The sequence below is a fragment of the Gnatocerus cornutus genome, unplaced genomic scaffold (assembly GCF_029298725.1).
Source record: "Gnatocerus cornutus isolate USDA-ARS CGAHR unplaced genomic scaffold, icGnaCorn1.1 ctg00000023.1, whole genome shotgun sequence".
NCBI lineage: Eukaryota > Metazoa > Arthropoda > Insecta > Coleoptera > Tenebrionidae > Gnatocerus > Gnatocerus cornutus.
This window is the reverse complement of record NW_028275375.1, coordinates 4,415,559-4,440,028: the sequence shown is the minus strand read 5'-3', so window position 1 is coordinate 4,440,028 and position 24,470 is coordinate 4,415,559. Positions and strand designations below refer to the sequence as shown.

General features: G+C 37.4%; 5 protein-coding genes across 7 annotated transcripts in view; 3 read left to right on the top strand and 2 right to left on the bottom strand.

Moving 5' to 3' along the window:
- Nucleotides 1-3,148, top strand: part of LOC148166487 (paired box protein Pax-6-like) — a 70,367-nt gene extending 67,219 nt beyond the window's left edge. For both annotated transcript variants that reach the window (XM_088048700.1, XM_088048699.1), the window contains exons 8-9: nucleotides 2,391-2,638; nucleotides 2,690-3,148. In XM_088048700.1, the coding sequence (XP_087904826.1) occupies nucleotides 2,391-2,638; nucleotides 2,690-2,775 (334 nt within the window). In that variant the 3' untranslated portion in view covers nucleotides 2,776-3,148. The remainder of the gene's footprint in view (nucleotides 1-2,390; nucleotides 2,639-2,689) is intronic.
- A 2,569-nt stretch (nucleotides 3,149-5,717) lies between these two features.
- On the bottom strand, nucleotides 5,718-8,071 carry LOC148166486 (uncharacterized). Of its 2 annotated transcripts, none has more exons than XM_088048722.1 (7): nucleotides 7,979-8,071; nucleotides 7,576-7,666; nucleotides 7,409-7,528; nucleotides 7,228-7,360; nucleotides 7,088-7,180; nucleotides 6,347-6,475; nucleotides 5,718-6,269 (listed from the first exon to the last, which is right to left on the bottom strand). In XM_088048722.1, the coding sequence occupies exons 2-7, from the start codon at nucleotides 7,642-7,644 to the stop codon at nucleotides 5,848-5,850; spliced, it is 966 nt and encodes a 321-aa protein (XP_087904848.1). In that variant the 5' UTR covers nucleotides 7,645-7,666; nucleotides 7,979-8,071; the 3' UTR covers nucleotides 5,718-5,847. The 2 variants fall into 2 exon arrangements, with proteins under 2 accessions (XP_087904848.1, XP_087904847.1); XM_088048721.1 differs by lacking the exon at nucleotides 7,979-8,071 and adding an exon at nucleotides 7,830-7,971.
- An 857-nt stretch (nucleotides 8,072-8,928) lies between these two features.
- Nucleotides 8,929-10,424, top strand: LOC148166485 (malate dehydrogenase, cytoplasmic-like). Its single transcript, XM_088049310.1, has 2 exons — nucleotides 8,929-9,109; nucleotides 9,173-10,424. The coding sequence occupies exons 1-2, from the start codon at nucleotides 9,107-9,109 to the stop codon at nucleotides 10,166-10,168; spliced, it is 999 nt and encodes a 332-aa protein (XP_087905436.1). The 5' UTR covers nucleotides 8,929-9,106; the 3' UTR covers nucleotides 10,169-10,424.
- A 228-nt stretch (nucleotides 10,425-10,652) lies between these two features.
- Nucleotides 10,653-24,427, top strand: LOC148166483 (uncharacterized). The gene is made up of 16 exons (XM_088049305.1): nucleotides 10,653-11,001; nucleotides 11,048-11,174; nucleotides 11,219-11,879; nucleotides 11,923-12,125; nucleotides 12,174-12,259; nucleotides 12,308-12,370; nucleotides 12,421-12,690; nucleotides 12,853-12,972; nucleotides 13,023-13,169; nucleotides 13,216-13,541; nucleotides 13,586-13,796; nucleotides 13,843-13,958; nucleotides 22,929-23,208; nucleotides 23,257-23,631; nucleotides 23,678-23,880; nucleotides 23,937-24,427. The coding sequence occupies exons 1-16, from the start codon at nucleotides 10,837-10,839 to the stop codon at nucleotides 24,079-24,081; spliced, it is 3,498 nt and encodes a 1,165-aa protein (XP_087905431.1). The 5' UTR covers nucleotides 10,653-10,836; the 3' UTR covers nucleotides 24,082-24,427.
- LOC148166484 (uncharacterized) lies at nucleotides 13,949-18,549 on the bottom strand. The gene is made up of 3 exons (XM_088049309.1): nucleotides 18,310-18,549; nucleotides 17,651-17,806; nucleotides 13,949-15,172 (listed from the first exon to the last, which is right to left on the bottom strand). The coding sequence occupies exons 1-3, from the start codon at nucleotides 18,331-18,333 to the stop codon at nucleotides 13,979-13,981; spliced, it is 1,374 nt and encodes a 457-aa protein (XP_087905435.1). The 5' UTR covers nucleotides 18,334-18,549; the 3' UTR covers nucleotides 13,949-13,978.
- Nucleotides 24,428-24,470: the final 43 nt, after the last annotated feature.

Here is a 24,470-nt window from a genome sequence, read left to right as displayed (position 1 = left end):
TTACTAAAATTACGAATTTTAGTGGAGGATCTGGGAACTTTTTGCTTGATCTCAAACATAAAAATTTCTAACTTTTGTGTCTTTGGCTCCACAATTTTGCAATTTAGTAGAGTTAATAAACGTCTTAAAAATATTAATTTTCCCAAATTTCATAGTTGTAGCACTAAAATTACAAAAATTACGAATTTTTTTGCAAGATGCGGAAACTCTTTGCTTGGTCTCAAAACTAAAAATTCCTAAAATCTGTGTCTTTTGCTCCAAAATTTTGCAATTTAGTGGAGTTAATATACAACTCTAAATTAGTAACTTCCCCTAATTTTATAGTTGTTGCACTAAAATTACCAAAGTTACGAATTTTTTGGAGGTTGTGGGAAATTTTTGCTTAGTCTTAGAAATAAAAATTTCTAATTTCTGTGTCTTTTGCTCCACAATTTTGTAATTTGGTAGAATCAATACACGACTCAAAAATAGTAATTTGCCCAAATTTGATAGCCGTACCACCAAAATTACTAAAATTACGAATTTTAGTGGAGGATCTGGGAACTTTTTGCTTGGTCTCAAACCTAAAAATTTCTAACTTTTGTGTCTTTGGCTCCACAATTTTGCAATTTAGTAGAGTTAATAAACGTCTTAAAAATATTAATTTTCCCAAATTTCATAGTTGTAGCACTAAAATTACAAAAAATACGAATTTTTTTGCAAGGTACGGAAACTCTTTGCTTGGTCTCAAAACTAAAAATTCCTAAAATCTGTGTCTTTTGCTCCAAAATTTTGCAATTTAGTGGAGTTAATATACAACTCTAAATTAGTAACTTCCCCTAATTTTATAGTTGTAACACTAAAATTACCAAAGTTACGAATTTTTTGGAGGTTGTGGGAAATTTTTGCTTAGTCTTAGAAATAAAAATTTCTAATTTCTGTGTCTTTTGCTCCACAATTTTGTAATTTGGTAGAGTCAATACACGACTCAAAAATAGTAACTTGCCCAAATTTGATAGCCGTACCACCAAAATTACTAAAATTACGAATTTTAGTGGAGGATCTGGGAACTTTTTGCTTGGTCTCAAACATAAAAATTTCTAACTTTTGTGTCTTTGGCTCCACAATTTTGCAATTTAGTAGAGTTAATAAACGTCTTACAAATATTAATTTTCCCAAATTTCATAGTTGTAGCACTAAAATTACAAAAATTAAGAATTTTTTTGCAAGGTGCGGAAACTCTTTGCTTGGTGTCAAAACTAAAAATTTATAAAATCTGTGTCTTTTGCTCCAAAATTTTGCAATTTGGTGAAGTTACTACAGAACTCTAAATTAGTAACTTCCCCTAATTTTATAGTTGTAGCACTAAAATTACCAAAGTTACGAATTTTTTTGGAGGTTGTGGGAAATTTTTGCTTAGTCTTAAAAATAAAAATAAAAATTTCTGTGTCTTTTGCTCCACAATTTTGTAATTTGGTAGAGTCAATACACGACTTAAAAATAGTAACTTGCCCAAATTTGATAGCCGTACCACCAAAATTACTAAAATTACGAATTTTAGAATTTTAGTGGAGAATTTGGGAACTTTTTGCTTGGTCTCAAACATAAAAATTTCTAACTTTTGTGTCTTTGCCTCCACAATTTTGCAATTTAGTAGAGTTAATAAACGTCTTAAAAATATTTAATTTTCCCAAATTTCATAGTTGTAGCACTAAAATTACAAAAATTACGAATTTTTTTGCAAGATGCGGAAACTCTTTGCTTGGTCTCAAAACTAAACATTCCTAAAATCTGTGTCTTTTGCTCCACAATTTTGCAATTTAGTGGAGCTAATATACAACTTTATATTAGTAACTTCCCCTAATTTTATAGTTGTTGCACTAAAATTACCAAAGTTACGAATTTTTTGGAGGTTGTGGGAAATTTTTGCTTAGTCTTAGAAATAAAAATTTCTAATTTCTGTGTCTTTTGCTCCACAATTTTGTAATTTGGTAGAGTCAATACACGACTTAAAAATAGTAACTTGCCCAAATTTGATAGCCGTACCACCAAAATTACTAAAATTACGAATTTTAGAATTTTAGTGGAGAATTTGGGAACTTTTTGCTTGGTCTCAAACATAAAAATTTCTAACTTTTGTGTCTTTGCCTCCACAATTTTGCAATTTAGTAGAGTTAATAAACGTCTTAAAAATATTAATTTTCCCAAATTTCATAGTTGTAGCACTAAAATTACAAAAATTACGAATTTTTTTGAAGGATGCGGAAATTTTTTACTAGGTCTCAAAACTAAAAATTCCTAAAATTTGTGTCATTTGCTCTAAAATTTTGCAATTTGGTGGAGTTAATATACAACTCTAAATTAGTAACTTCCCCAAATTTTAACTTTTAATTTTTAACTTTTATTATTAGTTCCATGTCGTCGATGTCGACGTTCAGCCATGGGGGACTTGGCACGACCATGGGACCTTCCCCAGGGGCTTGTTTGCAACAGAGAGAGAGTCCGGGAATGGGGGGCGCAATGAGCGGGTATTGCATGGGGCGCCCCCCGAGTTACGATCTGGGAATAGGATATGGGTCGAGGCCTTCGCCCTGCAGCCCCACACAACCTTACCAGATGAACGGACATCAGTACAACACCAACGGGACTTCTTCAACTGGTTAAACAATCGTTTTAGTGGAGAGAGTGTTAGTTTAACTCTTTTTTTTAGGATTGATATCTCCTGGAGTCTCCGTTCCCATTGCAGTTCCCGGGCAGACTGACATGACGTCCCAGTATTGGCCTCGTTTACAGTGACCTTGGTGGACCTAAATGATTTTGGCATAAATGTTGTCTTACCCTTTATAGTATTGTTGAACTTTTTCAAATTCAAACTTCATTGGAAACTAAGAATGATGCCAGAATTGTCCCAAAAATCATTCATTCCAAAGAGTTAGTGTACAATTCATATTTTGATCATTCTTTGTGTATATGTGATCATGTAAAATACAACATTTTTTCCTTTTTTTTTGTGTAACGACACCCATATCAAGATTTCTGTTTAAATAGAAGACTACGTGCATGTGATTTTGTAAAATATTTTTTAATGTGAATATTAGTTTAGTAATTTATAACAATTGTTTTTATCAAATTCTTTTTTATTGTGTGTAAATAAATCATATTGATGATCTAGGCGAGCTTTTTTTAGGACCGGATCAGCACTTCTCGGTTCACTTTTAATATAAAAATTGCCTAAATCTGCCCTTTTGGTTCTATAAATTTGTAACTTGGCACAGTTTATTGCTATTTCAAAGGTAATATCCCTCTTAAATTTCATTGCTGTAGCATCTAAACTGCCCGATTTACACGTGTTAACTCAAGACACTAAATTTTTCTGGTCGCTTTAAATATGAAAATTTCCAAAATTTTTCTTTTTGGTTCTAGAATTTTGTAACTTGACACAGTTAATAGGCATATCTACGATAATATCTCTCATAAATTTCATTGCTGTAGCGTCAAAACTGCCCGATTTACACGTGTTAATTCAAGATACAAAATTTTCTGCTTCGCTCTAATTACAAAAATTTTCCAAATTTTTTTTGGCTCTATAATTTTTTAACTTCCCACTTTTAATTACCACGTCAGGGGTAATTTTTCTCTTAAATTTAATTGTGGAAGCATTAAAACTGCCCGATTTACACGATTAATTTCGAAACCAAAATTTTTCGATTCATTTTTAATATTAAAATTTTTAAAATCTGTACTTTTGGCTCTATAATTTCGTAATTTGACACAGTTAATAAGCATATCAAACGTAATATCCCTCTTTAGCATTAAAACTACCCGATGTACACGTGTTCTCAAGACAAAAAAAATTCTGTTCGCTTTAAATACGAAAATTTCTAAAATTTTTCTTTTCAGCTCTATAATTCTAAAACTTCGCCCTTTTAATCAACATATCAGGAATAATCTTTCCCTTAAATTTTATAGCTGTGACATTGAAACTGCCCGATTTACACGGTTCATTCGAAATACAAAATTTTTGGATTCACTTCTAATATCAAAATTTCTAAAATCTGTCATTTTCGCTCTATAATTTGTAACTAAACACAGTTAATAGTCATGTCAAAGATAAAATCCCTCTTAAATTTCATTGATATAGCATCAAAACTGACCGATTTACACGTGTTAATTCAATACCCAAAATTTTCTGTTCGCTTTAAATAAGAAAATTTCCAAAATTTGTCTTTTCGACTCTATTATTTTGTAACTTCGCAATTTTAATTGAGATATTAGGAGTAATCTTTCTCTTAAATTTTATTGCTGTAGCATTGAAACTGCCCGATTTACACGATTTAATTCGAAACACAAAATTTTTGGTTTACTTCTAATACAAAAATTCGCAAAATCGGTCTTTTGGACTCTATAATTTTGCAATTTGACACCGTTAATAAGCAAATCAAAGATGATAGCGCCTTTATATTTCATGGTTTGAGCCTTAAAATCGACAAAGTTACACTTTTTAATTCAAAAGAGACCAAATTTTCAGTTTGATATAAAATTTTCCAAAATTTGTTTTATTGACTCTATAGTTTTGAAACTTAGCAAACCCAATCAGAATGTCAAAAGTACTATCCCTATTAAATTTCATAGTTCTAGTATTGAAACTGCCCGATTTACACGCATGAATCCAAAATACAAAATTTTCGATTCACTTTTAATTAAAAAATTTCCAAAACCTGTCTTATTGGCTCGATAACACTGTGACTTGACACACTTAATTGGCATTTCCGAGGCAATTTCCTTGGAAAATTTCATTGAGTTAGCATTAAAACTGCCCGAGTTACATGTTTTTATTCAAAATACAAAATTTTCTGTTGACTTTAAATATAAAAATTTCGAAAATCGATTTTTTTTGGTTGTAAAATTCTTTAACTTTATACAGATAATTAGAATATCAGAGATAATTTCGCCTTTAAATTCCATTGTTTTAATCCAAAAACCGCAAAAGTTGCACCTTTTAATTAAAAAAGACAAAATTTTTGGTTCGATCCAAATATAAAAACGTCCAAAATTTGTCTTTTTGGCTCTATAACACTGTAACTTGACACACTTAATTGTCATATTTGAGGCAATTTCCCCAGAAAATTTCATTGAATTAGCATTAAAACTGCCCGAGTTATAAGTTTTTATTCAAAACACAATATTTTCTGTTGACTTTAATTACAAAAATTTCTAAAATCGGTCTTTTTGGCTCTAAAATTCTGTAACTTTACACAAAAAATTAGCATATCATAGATAATTTCGCCCTTAAATTTCATCCTTTTAGCCCTAAAACCGCCAAAGTTACACCTTTTAATTCAAGAGGGACTAAATTTTCGTTCGAACTAAATACAAAAATTTCCAAAATTCGTCCTTTGGAAACTTGAACTCATTAGAATGTCAAAGGTACCTAACATCCCTCTTAAATTTCACGGCTTTAACATTAATTAACACTACCCGAGTTATCACGTTACAAAATTTTTGGTTCACTTTTTATATAAAAATTTCCAAAATCTGCCCTTTTGGCCCTAGAATTCTGTATTTTGACACGGTTAATTGACATGTCCCAGGCAATTTCCTTCGAAAATTTCATTGTTTTTGCATTAAAACTGCCAGAGGAGTTACACTGTCGCATTACAGAGATTTTTGGATTATCCCAATTCCGAAATAGACATACTCACTTTATTTGTTTGGTAATTTAAAATAAGACCCAAATCCGTACTTAACACATATTTTGAAAAATATAGATCAAAGTTTTGTACAGAGCGGTTAATAATAACTAAAATAAGTAATACAAAATAGAACTAAACTCATAAAAATAAAGTCAATTCGCCAGTTTACAATAACTCAGTCTTGTAGAAAATCATCAAGTTCATTCAACAGCCTCTCTTCGTCCTTAAGACTAACATTAGAGGCCTCATCGTCATCTTGCAACAACAACACCTCATCCACTGTCTTTGTGCCACTCTGACTCTCCAACTCCACCATCGGCTCGTCCTCTTTCATCTGCGGCCTCCTCAACTTAATTCTTGTAACTTTAGGCTTCTTCACCTCTTCACGATCCTCCGTACTGCTACTAACAAAACTATCACAAATGGTATTCTTGGTTCGTTCCGCTCGGATCTCTTCAAGCGTCTTAATTTTGATTTCGCCAACATCCGAGGACTTCTTCTTCTTGGACGGTCCAACAGGTAGAGGCTCAAGAGGTCGTTTCTTTGACGAGAGACGGTCCCAGATCCTCTGACGCAAATCGTCCACGTTTTCACCTTCTTAAATTAGTGTGTTAATATTAGTAATTACACCCGAGTTCAATACAATGTTTTATCTACGAGTAGCGTGGTATTACCTGGATATGAGTAGTATGCGGCGGATTCCGCTTGTATTTTCTCCAGTTTGATTTCTTCGAGCGTTTTGACTTTAACACGATGTGGAGGCTTTACTGGAGAGTTTGTTGGAGCCGATTCGTTATCAGATTCTGCAAGAACACATCGCTAGTAAAAAATAACAGTGGGGGCGGTCGGGATGCATTCTTGCAGAAAAGAAAGACAAGATTGGTACAAAACAACTTTAATTTCTTTTTTTAATGTACAACTGAAGCACTCTAGGATAAGTACCAAAAACTTGGATTTGGAAACAATGTAACAATCGTAGTGTGTATATAAAAAATATAACTAAATTCTGATTCAATAAATACCATATAACAAAATTAACACTTCTGTTTTACAGTACAGTCAGATTTTGTGCATATGGCAAAATACTTGTCATTATGCAACTAAAATTTTGCTATATGTACAATAACATGGTGAGATTACATACATTTCTATTAATAAATACTACATTGTATAATATATCCCCCGCTTCCCTTTATACAAGAATGCACCCCTAATTAGAACAGTTCCTGTAAAAATCAGAAGAGAAATACTGTGAATTTGGTGCGCTCTTCGAATTTTCACGGAAAAGTTCGTAGATTTGGCCATGGCAAAGTAGGAACATAACAAAACGTAAACTTTTTACAAACAAACGCAACAACACATTCCAAAACACTATAAATACTTGTTTCTTAAAAATTACTTTACTAGCTGCATACCTTCTTCAAAATTAACAACCAAAGAGTCAACGGGCGTCTTAAAACTCTTCTCACTTAAGTGTAGTTTCTCACTCATTGAGTTATTCGCGGACTCTGCAAAACAATCATGAGCCCCCATCAAACTAACTAAGTTAAACTACCTGTTCCTGAGTCTGATTTGCTTTCATTAGCTTCAGCTGCAGCTTTCGCAGTTTGGTGGAGGAAAGGACAGTGAGGTTTTAAGCAGCCCCCGGGTTGAGATTCCCAGTAACACGGTATAGCCTTCCGATTTTTCTACACAGAAAAGGGGGTAAAAGGGGGCGAACAACGAGAAAAACTCACTCTTAGCTCCATGTGTCGGAAGTTGCAGTGGACATTCAAGCATTTGCCTTCTTTCCAGAAGGAGCACATTGTTTCACAGCCTAAAGCAGAAGGTTCGTGGCGAAACGTGCAGTTATCACCCTTAAAGACAACAAGATCACATATGGTAATGAATTTGGGGAATTTACCTTTGCACACGTTGAATAATAATAGAAATAACAATCATTGTTTTTCCTCGGCGATTCTAGATCTGTCATTTTCTGGAAAAAGTTGTCTCGGCTGCAAAGAAACACACCATGAGAGCATGAAAAATTTTGAGGTTATGTTAGAAAAGCGTAGTTTGTGGGGACTGCATTGCAGTAATGTGACCGCAGAGACTCATTAAACGTTCAAACTGAGATAATTAACGATCTCCAAAACTGTTTTGGCGAGATTACGTTACCAGTAGTAGTTTTCGGGCATTTTGTCTTTGGGACTAAGAAATTTTGAAAAGGAACAAACGCGGTTATCCATTGGCACTGTTTAAATTTTTCACTCGTTTTTTCCGAAAAAAGAGTCTTATCTGACTTAAAAAAATCATTGACAGCTTACCTTACAAGAAAATACGTGACCTTTTATTTTTTGTGGAGAACAGGAAATATTGGTACCTGCAGAGGCGGAGATATGTCAACAGTGTCAAATTTGAATAATGGCGGGAGCGCGGAGATTTATGGCGTTACAATCACAGAAAAAATTAAAGGACATTTTAAAGAATACAAATTATGGATAGTTTAATAAAAATTTAGAAAATTGTAGAAACGTTTAGGGGAAACACACATCTAAAAACTGCAACGAGAATCCAGAAAATTTAAACTGAGTATTCACTATCCGAAACTTAAATCGACCATAACTCAGTTATTTGTTATCAGATTTGAATTTAAATCCCAGATTTGGAATCTGCGCAAAATTCTGCGTGCACTGATGTAAATAACTCAAGTTTACACCAAAAAATAAGCGAGATATCAGAAGTTTGGCATAGTCATGAATTTTCGCGAAAAATTGCAACTTTCGACTTCTGGAAAATCTCAAAACTATTTTTATGTAAAAAATTGCGAGAAAAACGATGGCGTAAACCGCATCTCAATATCTGTAATAGTTTCCGAGATATTGAGCGAGTTAGATTTAGAGCCTTGTTTTTTTTAACTTCAAATTTGAGATTCGAACACGACATGCCAAACAAAATCAATAGCCGTTTTGATGCCAAATTATCTTGATAACTTATTATTATTTTTAAATTATTTGATAAAATCATGTAAATCAAGGTAAAATCTTTTCAAGCATGTAACTGCGATAAGAGTGTCCATAATGTAGGTAATCTCATTTTATTTGTGTAAAAATTAACGAATCGTTAATCTCTGTACTTTTACAAGTGCGGTCATATTAGAAAATTAATCCCCAGTTCGATTACCGGCAATTATCGCAAATAAAATACTTGAACAGGTACCCTTTATTTCCGTTCAAAAACAACCCGTTGATTGGTGCTTTCTAATTCCGCGCCACTGCTAAACCAATGATAAATGAGCTGGTTGACATCCCGTATTCGTTTGTTTAAGTGAAAAGTCGTGAGAGGGGTCAAAGGACGTCATATTTATCATTCACTAACTAGTGATAAATAGGGAAAGACGCCGCCAAGGTCTCAAAGGACAAATATTTTCAGAGAGCTCACAAGCCAGCAGCAAAATGGTAAGTTCTCTTCATTTCCTCCTTGAATTTGTCTGATTTGTCCTTCCATTATGTAATTTCCAGTCTGAACCAATTCGTGTCGTCGTCACAGGAGCCGCGGGTCAAATCGCCTATTCCCTGCTCTACATTATCGCCAAGGGCGACGTGTTCGGCCCCAATCAGCCCCTGATTCTCCACCTTCTTGACATTCCCCCCATGATGGGGGTGCTAGAAGGCGTCGTCATGGAGCTGGCAGACTGCGCCCTTCCCTTACTCCGGGAAGTCGTCCCTACCGCCGACCCCGCTGTAGCCTTCAAAGACGTGGTCGCAGCCTTCCTTGTGGGGGCCATGCCGCGCAAACAAGGCATGGAACGCAAAGACCTCCTCTCCGCCAACGTGAAAATCTTCAAAGAGCAAGGAGCCGCAATCGACAAATTCGCCAACAAAGACGTGAAAGTCCTGGTTGTGGGAAACCCCGCCAACACCAACGCTTTGATTTGCTCGAAATTCGCCCCCTCAATCCCCAGGGAGAACTTCACTGCAATGACCAGACTCGACCAGAACCGCGCCCAAGCTCAAATTGCCGCAAAGCTGCACCTCCCAGTCGCACAAGTCTCTAATGTTATCATTTGGGGGAATCACTCCTCCACTCAGTTCCCCGACGCCTCCCATGGAAAAGTCGTCAACCAAGGAAAGGAAGTTGGAGTTAGAGAGGCCGTTGGCGACGACACTTGGCTGCGTTCTGTTTTCGTGGAAACAGTGCAAAAGCGAGGAGCTGCGGTTATCAACGCCAGAAAGATGTCTTCGGCCATGTCGGCGGCTAAAGCCGCCGGTGACCACATGAAGGACTGGTTTAATGGTACAACTCCTGGGAAATTCGTTTCGATGGGAGTTGTGAGTGATGGGAGTTACGGAACTCCCAAAGACGTCGTTTTTTCGTTCCCTGTCACCATCAGCAACAAGAAGTGGTCAATTGTCCAGGGACTCTCCATTGATGACTTTGCTAGGAAGATGTTGGAGACCACCGGAAAAGAACTGGAGGAGGAGAGAGGCGAAGCCAACTCCATCATTGGCGCATGACTAGCAAACAAGCTTTAATAACTCAAACTGGAATGGGATTTTAGGGGTTTTTACTAAAGTCCCAAGTAGAGGTCGTATATGATTGCCAAATTTTATTTTTATACTGTTTTAGTCCGAAACCAAAAAATTTTATTTCTGTGACTAGTTTGATTTGTTAAGGCTTTTTTTGCATTTTTTCCTGTTAGGTTAATTGTGGCATGGTATAAATATAACGCAACTACCTTAATTAGTTGTTGATTATAATTGTTAATTAGTACTATTGTTTTTAATTAATTGATTAATTAACACCCGGTCAAATTTTGAATCTAGTGACTTTCTTGAGGTCTGTTGGCACCGCTGTCAAGGCACCAGCGGATAATTTTTTCTACTGTAAGGAAAAATTAGCAATTCATACAAAAGTCACACAAAAATTCTATTTCATAAAAGAGACGTTTTAGACTGAAGAACTTAGATTAGTTAGAGTAGAAGAAGATAAGCAAATCAAGGAAACAATTGTGTCCCACCTAGGGAAATACACCAAAAAGATTGGCAACATTGTTCACCCCAGTTTTCAAACCTCTGTCACTCGACGAATTGTTGTCAAACAAGTTGAGAGGTTATGTCAGATTTTATTTCTATTTTTTTAAATAATGTGAGAAATCCCAAAAATACCCCAAAACCGCCTCAGAATGGACTCCAAAGTGAAACGCCTCCGCCAGGAACTCGACGAGTTGGGATACTACCAACTCTTCACCCCCGAGTCTCTCCCCCTCGTCGAAAAACTGGTGGCAGATCTGAAAACCACCACCGAAAGTCTCCAAAAATACATGAAAATCGCGCAGAGCGCAATCCAGGTAACTGTCAATTTGACTTTAGATATGGCTGAATTCTCGTTTTAAGGAGCGCGATAATCTTCAATTGGGAGCAGAACCGTACAAGTGTGACAACGCGAGACTCGTCAAAGAGTGTAATGAGCTGCACTTGTCTCTTTTACAGTCAAAGGAGCAGAATGAGAAGATTCAGAAAGGTGAGGTTGCCCCCACAGTACCCCCATGACCCCATTTTCCGTAGATCTAAAACGACGCTTGGAGGTGCAAAAATCGGAAAACTTAGAAAGTCGGAGTGAGATAAATACCCTCAAAAACAAAATCAAGCAATTAGAAGTTGAAGTAGTGACCCAGTGTGACATTTTGAATCCAAAGCTCAAAACGAGGCCCCCTTTTAAAGGACATTCTACCTCCGCATTGAAAGAAAAAAAGGCGAAAAGCTTTGAAATCAACAGCGCGATGGCTCTCGCTGATCAGAAGATCTCAAATCTTGCTAAAGATATCAAGACTTTGAAACAACACAACTTGAAGCTGATGGAAGCAAATGAGCTTCTTCAGTGCCAAGTCAACAACAGAGACAAGGAAATTAAACGATTGAACTGTTTGTTGGAAGGGGGCCGTCCACTCCACGCCATCAAAAAAGACTGTTGTTGCTCTAAAGACTCCCATGAGGAAGTCAACACTGTCCAGCAGGAACTCAGCAGGATCTTACAGGAGAAGTGCACGTTGGAAGTTCGCTTGAAAGAGTCTTTGGCTAAACAACATGAAGCAATGAAGCGGGCTTTGCACTTGGCGGAAAGAAACAGGATGTTGGAGAAGGAAATGAAGGACATTGACCACTTAGCTCTAGCTGTGGAAGCTGAGTGTAACAATACGGTAAAAAACAACTCAGAGAAAGTTAAATGGTAAGTTTGCTTCCTGGTTGAAATGTTAAACACCTTCTTAAAGTCTTCAGGAAAGAATGCATGAAAGTGTTACTCAAATCCAAACTCTGGAAAGAGAAAACCAACAGCTCAAACAAGACAAACTGAAACTCAGCGCGGAATTAGAGACGATTGCGGTGGAGAAGAGACACTTACAAACCGTCCTGGAGACGTCCTTGGAAGAGAAGAAGCGATTGACCGACAGGATCAACAACTTTACCATCATTGGTACCTCTTCAGCACCATAAAGTTCCAAATTTGAAATTTTTATTTCAGAGCACGACCTTAACATGGAAATCGACCGCTTAACACGAATGTCGGCGGAACAGAAGAGGAAAATCGCCGAGTTGGAGTGTTCTTTAGTAAGTCAGGACCTCGAGCTTCAGTCCTGTTAATTTAATTTCTCGCAGGTCCAAGAGTCCGGGTCTCTGCACCAAAGGAGCTCTTCAGTTCAAGTTCAACAGAAACCCGAGGTCTGTTTTGTGATTCTCAACATTGTCCCTTCATTGTTGTATTTCTACAGGAACCAAAGACACGTCCTCCGGAGGTTAAAGAATCTCCGCTTCCGCCTCGTCCCCGGAAGACTTCTGTGCAAAAAACCGAAAAAACCAAGAAGAAAGTTCACTCGAGGAAGAGCAGCAAGAGCGAATCTCCGATGGTTTTGCAGCCGCCGCCGTCATCCGTGCAGGCGCCTGAAAATACCCCGCGAGAGGACAAATGTTGTGACAACTGCGCCTCCTCCAGGCACCTGAAGGAGTTGCTGGACAAAGAGTTGGAGTTCAAGGATTTGCAGGTAAATAAAGAGAAGCTCTTTTTTTTTAATAAATCTTTGTGCTGTTATAATTCAAAAACAAAAAGAGATCGCCATTCCCACGGTAACAAATGAAAGTGCAAAAATCAATAAGTGAAAACTGTTAATTACGACTCGCATTATTTTCTTTGACTCTTTGCTTAGGCGAAAGAATGTATGGAGAACTTGCGCTCAGAAAAAGAGTATTACATGAAGGAGTACCACAAACTTCTCGACCAAATGAAGAACGTCCCCAGTAGGTCCTCCAGTGGTAAAAGCGACAAGGTAAGTACAATCAACCCCAAACTCCAGCACTCCACCCCACAATTCAACAGGACCTCTTGCAACAAAAACTGACGGAAAAAGAGCAAAGCATCGCGCAACTCCTCCACGAGAACAAAGTCTTAGCTAAAGAAAAGTTTAACTTGATGTCTCGGCTAGAAACTGTAAGCGAGCAACCTGAAGACGCGTCGTGTTCAAAGGTACTCATTTCAGTAGTCGAAACTTGATAAAACCCCCAAATTGCAGGTTTCTTGTAAACGCAATGAGCGCGAGCGCGACCTCCTGCGTGCAGATTTAGAGCGCGTGGAGGAAGAACGCGACGCCTTAAAGCACAAAGTGAAGAGCGTCTCGGAGAGTAACATCAACGACCAGGAGAGACTCCAACGACGACTGCAGGAAGCCGAAGAACAAGTCCATAAACTCGAACAGGAGCGCCGCGAGCTTGTTCATTCCCAAGGATCCAGAAGAGCGGCTGTTGATACTTTACAAGAACAAATCGAAACGCTCAAAGAGCAGTTACGGGCGGCCCAAAACGAACTAAACCAACAGCGAGCGCTTTACGCGCAGCTTAAGTATGTTAAAACGCCGCTTCTTCCGTTTTTAACACTTCTTGTAGAACTTTGCACGAGCAAACCGACCGCTCACTCGGCGACACCCAGCACAAGCTGGTGGAGACGGAAACGGAACTTGCTGGGGCGTTGGATAACCTGCGGAAGCGCGATTTGGACCGCGGCAGCGTCAACAAGGAGGTGGAGATGTTGAAGAGTGACCTGCAGATTATGAAAGGGCAGTTGGCTCAGTTGGAGCATGAAAAAGACGAGCTTCTGGTAGGTGACTGTCGCGGTTTAGTGTTGTTTTTAACAGTGGTGTTAGGTGGGGTTGGACGACAAGACGGAGAAGCTCGCCAGAGTGGAAATGGAGTTGAAATCTCGCGAGAAGACCATCGCGTCGCTGGAAGCCACCATCAACGAGCTGAAGATACAATTAAGGTGAGTTTTATTAAGATTTGTTATAACGATACAATTTGTCCCATTGAAAAGTTCCGGTTTAAGAACTCGGCTAAAATCACAGTCGGGGGCATGCAGGTCATTTCTGACAACGTCCGAATTGTGGTGTATCCAGGGACGCACTCACAGACACCGTCTTCAGGTTCACTCTCACTCCAAACTTCCTGTTTTTTGTGTCTTTTGGGGGCCATCCAGGCACCTTTTGGACACGGGCCTTGCGTGTACAGTTTGTGGCACCGCTTCCGGTACGTCACCATCCCGTCACTTTTGTTACAATGAACGACGACTTCTTCGTCGCACTGGTTGCTGTAGACGTGTTTTTCGCAACTACACACACCGTTGTAGGAGATACCGTCCAACGAAGGGCGCGTGTCGAAGTCGAAGGTGACGATGCGGCCCTTCCTGCAGGGCCCCCGGGTCCCGATACGGTAACACCGGTCGGATTTGGGGAAGTACAAGTGACCGCGCTCGCACGGTTGCTTCGTGCAAGACGTGGAGTTGATGAGGATGTCTCCCGGTGGACACGGCCCTTGCGTGTAGGGGCGGTAACACGATGTCGTGTTCAAATAGCGGATGTAGCCGGTTTTACACTGACAGGAGCCTTTGCGGGTCTCTGAGTCCAATTGGAAGTGTTCTCCGGTGTTGCAAGGGCCGATGGCCCCAATTTCGAAGCACTGCCGCGTCTCCTCGTGGAAATGCGGGAGGAAGCTGTGGCACCCGCAGGTCCGATCGGGGAGGAAGAGATGACCTTTTTCCTTACAAGGCCCTCTGGTGAAGTGCTGGTAACAGTTACCATCATGGTAGCGGTAGTACCTCAACTCGCGGTGCTTGCTGCACTTGCACTCGGGGATCCTCTCGGGGGTGGTGGTGATGAGTTGGCCCTTCGAGCACGGCCCTTTGGTGAGTTTGTGGTAGCAGCGGCCATCGCGCGGCCAGAAGACTTCGTTGGGACCTGGACACGTCTTCATCTGCGCGCAGAGCCCCCACAGCCGCTTCGAGTTGTTGTTGTATTTGGTGTCGGGGGCGAAATAAAAGCCCTTTTCGCACGGGCCGCTGGAGTACAAATCGTAGCATTTACCGTCGCGCGCCGATTGGGCTTTCATGGGTGGACAGCGGCACTCCGAGGAGAATTTCTGTTCGCCGGATTTCGTGGGGGCTGGGCTGAGTTCCATGTCCTCGGAGCAGGGATATCCTGTCTACAAAGAAATTCAATTAACATTGCGGTTTAGCGAACAAATGTCACTCTTTAATGCCATTGTGGTGATTGTGGCAAGGCTAAGGTTTTATTTGAGGAATTTTCAAGGCTTCATTCTTTCGGTTAAAGGTGAACATTGAGCGGTTATTTATTGTTGTCCGCTTTCTTTGATTCTTGGAACGAGTTGCGCAACTTTTGTTTTTTTTCTTTGCGTACGAAGATTCCGTTCATTTACATAATCCACATGTTTCCATTGTTTCCGGTTCCTTTCTATTGCGTAACGCTTAATTACCTGACATTTAGCGCTCTTGTGGAAGGTCACATCTTCTCCAGATTCAACTTCGCAGTTCTTTAAATATGAGAGTTACCAATTGTTTTCGTTGGTTAATATTTGACAAAAAAAAATGGTAATAACTCCCAAAAGATTTAAGTTCGTAGCTCTTAAAATATGAGAGTTATCGATTTTTTTCGCTTGCTGCCAAATTTACGCTTTTCAAAATTAGTTCGTTTCATTCAGTTTCATTAAATTTCACGAACGAGTTATCAAAGTGAAAAATAAAAACTCTTAAAAAATATAAAATTCGATTGAATTGTTGTCCTTAAATCAGTTTGTTTCCTTCAATTTTGTCAAATTTTACAAACGAGTTAAGCGAAATAACTTTTTAAAAATATAAAATTTAATTGAATAACTCTTGAAAGTTATGAAAGTTATCGATTTTTTTCGATTGCTGTAAAATTTACGACCTTTAAAATCTGTTCGCTGCATTTAATTTTGTCAAATTTCACAAACAAGTTAACAAAGTAAAAAATAATAACTCCCAAATAATACAAAATTTACTGAATAACTGTTAAAATATGAGAGTTATCGTTTTTTTTTGCTTGCTGTAAAAATTACGATCTTTAAAATAAGTTCCTTTCAGCAATAAATTTTATCGAATTTCACGAACGAGTTAACAAAGTAAAGAGTAAAAACTTTCAAAAAATATATAATTCAATCGAATTACTCTTAAAATATGAGAGTTATCGATTTTTTTTTGCTTGCTGCCAAATTTACGATCTTCAAAATTAGTTTGTTTCATTCAGTTTCATTAAATTTCACAAACGGGTTAACAAAGTAAAGACTAAGAACTCTCAAAAAATATAAAATTCAATTGAATAACTATTAAAATATGAGAGTTATTGATTTTTTTCTCTTGTTGTCCTTAAATCAGTTCAATTTTGTCAAATTTCACAAACTAGTTAACGAAGTAAAGAGAAATAACTTTAAAAAATACAAAATTCAACTTATTAACTCTTAAAATGAGAAAGTTATTGACGGTCTTTAGATCTGTTTCTTTTAATAAAAAATATCAAGTTTCACCAAATAACTCCCAAAAAATGTAACTTGATAACTCTTAAACTCTCTATTGATTTTAAAGCACACTACTAATATAACCAAATTTTCAAATTTCGCACTCTATATAACAAAATCCACGGTAATAACTCCTAAAAGATCCAACTCCAGCTCTTAAAATATGAGAGTTATCGATTTTTTTCTCTTTCTGTAAAAATTACGATCTCAAAAATTTGATCGTTTTATTTGATTTTATCAAATTTCACGAAAAAGTTAACAAAGTAAAAAGTAATAACTCCCAAAAATATAAAATTCGACTGAATAACTCTTAAAATATGAGAGTGATCGATTTTTTCGCTTTCTGTCAAATTTACGGTCTTCAAAATTTGTTCGTTTCATTCAATTTTGTCAAATTTCTCGAACGAGTTAACAGAGTAAAGAGAAATAATTCTCAAAAAAATATAAAATTCAACTTATTAACTCTTAAAATAAGAAAGTTATTGACGGTCTTTAGATCTGTTTCTTTTAATAAAAAATATCAAGTTTCACGAACTCGTCAACAAAGTGAAGAGTAATAACTCCCAAAAAATGTAACTTGATAACTCTTAAACTCTCTATTGATTTTAAAGCACACTACTAATATAACCAAATTTTCAAATTTCGCACTCTATATAACAAAATCCACGGTAATAACTCCTAAAAGATCCAACTCCAGTTCTTAAAATATGAGAGTTATCGATTTTTTTCTCTTTCTGTAAAAATTACGATCTCAAAAATTTGTTCGGTTTATTTGATTTTATCAAATTTCACGAAGAAGTTAACAAAGTAAAAAGTAATAACTCCCAAAAATATAAAATTCGACTGAATAACTCTTAAAATATGAGAGTGATCGATTTTTTCGCTTTCTGTCAAATTTACGGTCTTCAAAATTTGTTCGTTTCATTCAATTTAGTCAAATTTCTCGAACGAGTTAACAGAGTGAAGAGTAATAACTCCCAAAAAATATAACTTGATAACTCTTAAACTCTATTGATTTCAAAGCACACTGCACGAATGTAACCAAATTTTCAAATTTCGCAACAAAATCCAGGGGAATAACTCCCAGAAGATCGAGCTTTTAAAATATGCGAGTTATCGACTTTTTACCTTAAAAATCTTGTAGCATTTCCCATCGGGCGGCCAGTAGAGCAACTGCCATCCTCCTGGCTGCGTCGCACAGGGATTTAGCTTGGGATTCGCCCAAGGGGGCGGCAGCACTGCCCCCAATGCTGCGTTGCATCCCAAAAGAAGCGCCGATAGCATCTAAACAAGAAACTTGGTACAATTACGACGCGTTTTCCCACGGGTTTACATAACGATGCGTTAATTATGTGTAAAAGTTTGTTGCACAGAAAACTCACAGTCGGAAATAAAGTTATATAAATGATCAGTTCAATTATTAAATTACATGTGTAGATTTCAGACAATGGTGGTGAAAAAAAAGCGTCAATAGTTGCGACTTTCACTCGGGTTTGTTATGTTATCGTTGGTGGCGAAGGTGTAAACTGAGAATGTTGTTAAGCCCACGGTTCTTGAGCAAGCTAGTCGGTGGAACCAGTTTGATTAGCCCTTCGTGAAAACCGCAAAATTGAGAAACTAGACGTGTAAGAGATGCGCAGAAAAAGTCGCGGTTTTAAAATAGCAATGTAAAATATTCAAAATTCGCGCCTCGGTTATGACTATTCGCATCGCCCTAAACGTCAAATTTTCCCGAGTGTGAGGTTATAGCACAACTAAATTGGTGTAATTATGGAAAATGAACTCACTGCAAGATACAATTTTCGCACCATTTTCCACACGCCAGCAAACCCGCGCTAACCCATGCTGCCGCAGAACTGATCGCCGGCGTCACGTTGTCTTTTTCGCGTTGGAAGGTGCGTTAGCCCCACCTCGTGTCTCTTAAAGAGGGTGGACTGTCCGGTTCCTGATTTTCAATGTCACTGGCACAAAAGTTCTTGGTAAAGTTCAAAATGTTTTTGCTTTCACTTGACCGGGTCATCGAGGTCTTGTACCAAGAGCGCCACCCATTGAAAGTGAAACCGTTTGTTGCTCCGCGAGGTCTGTTATCCAATCAATTGATTTATGTAACGGTTGCGTCATGAAGGGTGTTGAGGGTGGACTTTCGTTTCTATGAAAGTAAGACGCGAAGTAATTTGCGTAATGTGGGAAATTTCAATGTCGTGTCATCGAAGTGAGTGTTAAGTAATGTTACTTTACGTTAACTGGGACAGTCTAGAGTATTGGAACATGAGATGGTTAAGCAAAAGTTTGCGCTAAATCTACAAATTAACATTTTACTGACGGATTATTACTTAACGCCTTTGTTTCGTCTTTAAATAAACTGTTTTATTGCTGAAGAGTATTTTCATATTGTTTCGATCTGAGAAAAATTGCCTAATGGAGGACAATGAATATAATTTTAGTAATGATCGTTGATTCTATTAAGATAATAGAGAAAGGGCTATTCAACTACTAATGAAGGCTGATCGAATTAGAAGAATGGTTTTGACTTTGTAGGTTCGTTAGATAACTATGTTAATCTTAAAGACTTATTTATGCCGCATTTAAATTTGAAAGGAGTGGTTTTATGAAAAACAGAAATCAAACAACATGAAGAATGTTTCATTTTCTCTGTAATGATCAAGTTTTGTCTTAGAATGGAAAACAAACAGTGTGTGTCAAGTTTGTTCTTTAAGCGCTTCTAATTCAGTTATTTTGATCGCTCATAACTCAGTTAATTGTGGACAGATCTTAACGAGTTTTTAGATTCTACGTGAAATTCTGCGTCAAATGAGCACCGATTCTTTAGTGTTGCTTTATAAATAAGCGAGTTATCGGCCGTGTCTAAATTAGAGACCGAAAAGCAGCCAACTTCTAAAGTATGTCCCCGGATTGAGTTCACAAGAGAAAAAAAAAACGTTTTTTTTTCATGTTACAAAAAAAATACAAAGGAATAATATTTTTTGCTTAATTTAAAATAAATAAATCTTTAATTAAAATTTTAATATTAAGCTGTGTTCTTTTTTTAGAATTTTTTTATTTTTAATTTTGCAAAGAATGTCAAAGGAATGAAATTTGTTCCTTAACTCAACCAATTTCCACTATTTGATTGACCCATTACCTGTTTTAGCACATAGTTCAATTCTAACTTGTAATTCTTAAGACTGTTTCGAATTTTCTCAATTATTGTTAAGGATGCAATTGCATTTTTTTTCGAATTTTTTAATGCTTACACATTATTGGGTAAATTTTTCTTTGATCTTTAACGCATTATTATATTGTGAATCCACAGCCTGCTATAATTTAAATACGATTACAAAATTTAATAAATAAAAATAATGAAAAAATTTATTTTAAGAGTAGAAACTAATAATTCTGAAATTTTAATTGCAGATTTATCTGTTTTGAAATAAGCAAAAAATGTTATTCCTTTGTTATTTTTTTGTAAAATGGAAAATAAACGTATATTCACCTAAATTTCGGAAATATCGAGAAGAAGAAGAATTTCAAACGCCTCTAACTCCGTTATTTATAGACGGACAAGAAAAATGATGGTAGTCTTGGATTAAGCGCGAAATTCTGCGTAAAATGGGCCCATATAGCTCAAATTTCCTAAACCAATAAACGAGATATCGACCGAAATAGATTTTCAGAGGGTGTTTTTAGGGTCATTTTCAAGAAGTTGTTTCTGGGCGAAAACGACCTTTAGTACCATTGATTTATACATCGATAGAAAGAGCAGTTCGAGATGAATCAACTGGATAAATCTCAGATCGATAAGGCAAGTAGTTTACGAAGGGCTATCAAAAAACGAAAAATTGAAAATTTTTCATCGATTGAGTCGCAAAATTTTTTTGCCCAAAAAATCGACCATCGAATTTTCGATTTTTGAGGGCGGATTCTAAAGTAAAATGACCCGAGAAGAATGATGGTGAAAACCGTTTCTTAAAATCTTTCGTAGTTTTGGAGATATTGAGCTTTGAAAATTTTCCAACTCAATCGACTTTGATCGCTCATAACCCAGTTATTTGTGGACCGATCTTAACAGGTTTTACCTTTTTCGATTCTACATGAAATTCTGCGTAAAATGAGCACCAACACTTTAATATTGCTTTATAAATAAGCGAGATATCGACCGAGTCTGAATTAGAGACCGAAAAGCAGCTAACTTCCATACTGAAAAAATAAAGTTTCCAATTCGAACTATTCTAAGCTAAAAAATTGCAAGAAAAACGATTTTAAAAAGGGTTTTTTTATATTCGGTCTAATTCCGGAGATATCGAGAAAACTTGTTTTCGAACCTCTAAAATTTTGACTTTTTGGCGACAATCCAAAATTTCAAACGCCTGTAACCCAGTTATTTTTTGATTGACGAGAAAAACAAAGGTGGTTTTGGATTCAGCGCGAAATTCTGCGTAAAATGAGCCGATGTAGCCCAAATTTCTTCAATAAATAACCGACAGATCGACCGAATTAGATTTTCAGAGGGTGTTTTTAAGGCCATTTTCAAGAAGCTGTTCCGGGGCGAAAAATGCGTTTAATACCATTGAGTTATACATCAATCAAAAGAGCAGCTCGAGTTTTATCAAGTGGATAAATCTCACATCGATAGGGCAAGTATTTTACGAGGGGCGATAAAAAAAAACAAAAATTGAAACTTTTTTATCGATTGAGTCGCAAAATTTTTTTGCCTAAAAAATTGACCATTGAATTTTCGAGTTTTGAGGGCGGATTCTAAAGTAAAAAGACCCGAGAAAAACGATGGCGAAAACCGTTTCTTAAAATCTTTCGTAGTTTTGGAGATATTGAGCTTTGAAAATTTTCCAACTCAAAATGGGATATCCGAAACTTTGATCGCTCATAATTCAATTATTTGTGGACCAATTTTAACGAGTTTTACCTTTTTGGATTTTACATGAAATTCTGCGTAAAATGTGCACCAACACTTTATTATTGCTTTATAAATAAGCGAGATATCGACCGAGAAGCAGCTAACTTCCATACTGAAAAAATTATATTTCCAATTCGAACTATCGAGGATTGATTTCTAAGCTAAAAAATTGCAAGAAAAACGATTTTAAAAAGCGTTTTTTTATATTCGCCTTAATTCCGGAGATATCGAGAAAAATTGTTTTTAAACCTCCAGAATTTTGGCCTTCTGGCGACAACCCGAAATTTCAACTATTTCAACTTCACATAATTCAATTATTTGTAAACCAATTTTAACGAGTCTTATCTTTTTGGATTCTACGTGAAATTCTGCGCAAAATGAGCACTAATAATTTGAGATTTCTTCTCCGATTGTTTGAATTTTTTCAATTTTTTCTATTCTTTAAATTATGATTTTATTTCAATCGTTTTAACAAATTCTATCGATTTTTTCTGTTTGTAACATTAAAAGAAACTTTTCTCTCTTCCAATTCGCAGTTCTGTAATTGTTTGTACGGCGGCCTACGCCAGGACCGGACTCCTCACACAACTTTTTATTTAGTTGACTTGTTTAAACACCTGACGCCTGCAGAAACACGTAATAATACAACTAAAAAATTTGCCTGAAAATCCTCTCCGAATTGCAGAGATTGTCCTTTTTTGCGCCATTTATTTTTAGATTCTCTATAATTTTTTTCTATTTTCCTTTATTATAGCTGCGAAATAGCTTTAAAATATGCATTCCAACAATTTCACGCATCATAATAACCGAATCCAAATGCAAATTCGTAAACCACGCGCCTATGTAACGTATTATAGAAAGTATTTTTGCGCATTATTTTCGTAATTTGTCAACATTCCCCACAAATTCCGACTTTCCTAAAAAATCCTTCTTCCTTTTTAATCCGATTAATTCATGCACATGTGTCAGTTGGTGTTGTCTTCTTCGTTAAACTTTCGCTTATTGTCCCCAACAACAACGCAGAAGAAATGTAAAGTCACTCTTACAAAAAATTTAATTGCTCATCAGTGTTAAGAGTTTCTTTTTCAGTTCCGTTAATCATTTCATTACACTTAATTATGTAATTGGACTTGGTTTTTACCTGTGAATGTAACATAAAACCAGACATTCTCACATAATTTCGTTAGCACTCTGCACATGTTTGTACAGTAAATTATTACCAGAGTGCATTCAGCTTTGGGAATTTCGTTTCGTAACCGTAAAACCGGTCTTTTTTGTGTGCATTTTCAATCTTCCGCCATAAATTATAGATTTGGAAGAAACCGTCGCGTCGCGTGATGAAACCTCCTCGCTCTACAAAACCAACAAAACGCGCTGTTTTATTGTCTATAAAACCATTGTTAGTCGACTTAATTAAATTACTCCAAAGTAACTGAAATTAATTCAATCAGTGAAAGCGACCTCCGACCTGAAATTTCCCATTTTCCTTCGCAGCGCTGCGATTGATGAACGAGTGAGCCAGGAGCACACCCTCCGCAGCTCCAACACGGATCTCCTCACCGCGCGCCAAGAACTCGACACTGTTAAGAAAATCAAAGACAGCGCCATCCAGGAGAACCGGAGGCTCCAAGACGAGCTCGCCGCCACGACGTGCGATTGTCGGGACTCGCGGAAGGAACTGGAGCTGTACAAGCGGCAGGTGGACGATCTGAAGAGGCAGCTTCAACACTACGTTGCGGAGGTCAAGCGGACCGAGGATCTGATTTCGAACAAGGTACGTCACCCCATTAGGGGGCCCTTATCATTTTTCATTTTTTTGTAGGAGGTCGAAAGAAACGAGCTGTTGGATCAGTTCAGGTCGCTCAGTCACGAAGCTAACATTCTAGAAAACAACAATCACACCTTGGAGTCTGAAGCAACGCAGACCAGGGTGCAGCTTTCGGTGGCGTTGGATCACGCCGCGGATTTGGAGCGCAAACTGGAGAATCAAGAGTCAATTATAAGAAGTTACGAGAAGCAAATCGGGGATTTGACGAGCCAAGTTGCCAGTTTGGAGATGCAGTTGAGGCAGTGTATGAATCAGTACGACAAAGCTTCGGAGGAGCTGCACAACATGAAGGACTTGTCGTCGAAGCTGGATGACGAAAATGGGAGGTTTAGGAGGCAGTTGAGGGAGCGCGACGAGCAAAGACTTCACGTAACTTTAATCAAATTACGAAAACTCCATTGAAAACTTTTTGTAGGTCGACAGGAACGTTGATCAGCTAAGAAGTGAGCGCGAGGTGCTTCAACACACCGCGTGCAGAGACCGCCAGAACGTGGAGAGTGTTGAAAGAGATCTCCATGAAGCCAAGCACGAAACTAGAGAACTGCGCTCGCTGAATGAGACGCTCCAGGACGAAATTCAGCGCTTAAAACTCGAAATCCAAGAGCTCAAAGAGAAGTTGTAAGTATTTCGTTCCATCCACGACTTATCTAAAGGTGTTCGCTTCTTGTACTCAGTCTTTTAACATCGGAACACCTCGACATGTACCAAGAAAAGGCGTTGGAATACAGCCAACAAAACAAACAGTTGCGACGGGAAATAGCCAACGAGCGCTTTCGCAGAACTCGAGACAGCGAAAGCAGCAAATATCCCTCCCTCTAAACTGTCTTTTTTCCCCAGATCCAAGTTCCTCACTCCTGTTCCTCCTAAGAAACGAACTGATGTTAAATCAAAGGATTGTGCCTTCATCAGTGCTTTACTGCGGGAGAAGCTCAATAAAAGCTTAGGGGCCTGTCAAGTGCCTTGTACCCTTGAACTTGCAGCACGATCGCCCTGTGATTTCCAGGAAGGTGACGACGGTGGTGTAAATATAGAAATTGAGCCTCGCTGTATTAAATGTTATCGTTGTCCCGTTTCGTCAGACCGGAACAAAAGTTGTACACAAGTTAAGAGCACGGTGACGAATGGGGCTGAAGAAGCCCCAAAATAAATTTTAGCACGAGTTTTATTGGTCCAGTATTATTTTATTCAAAATCCAATGCTATTTAAAA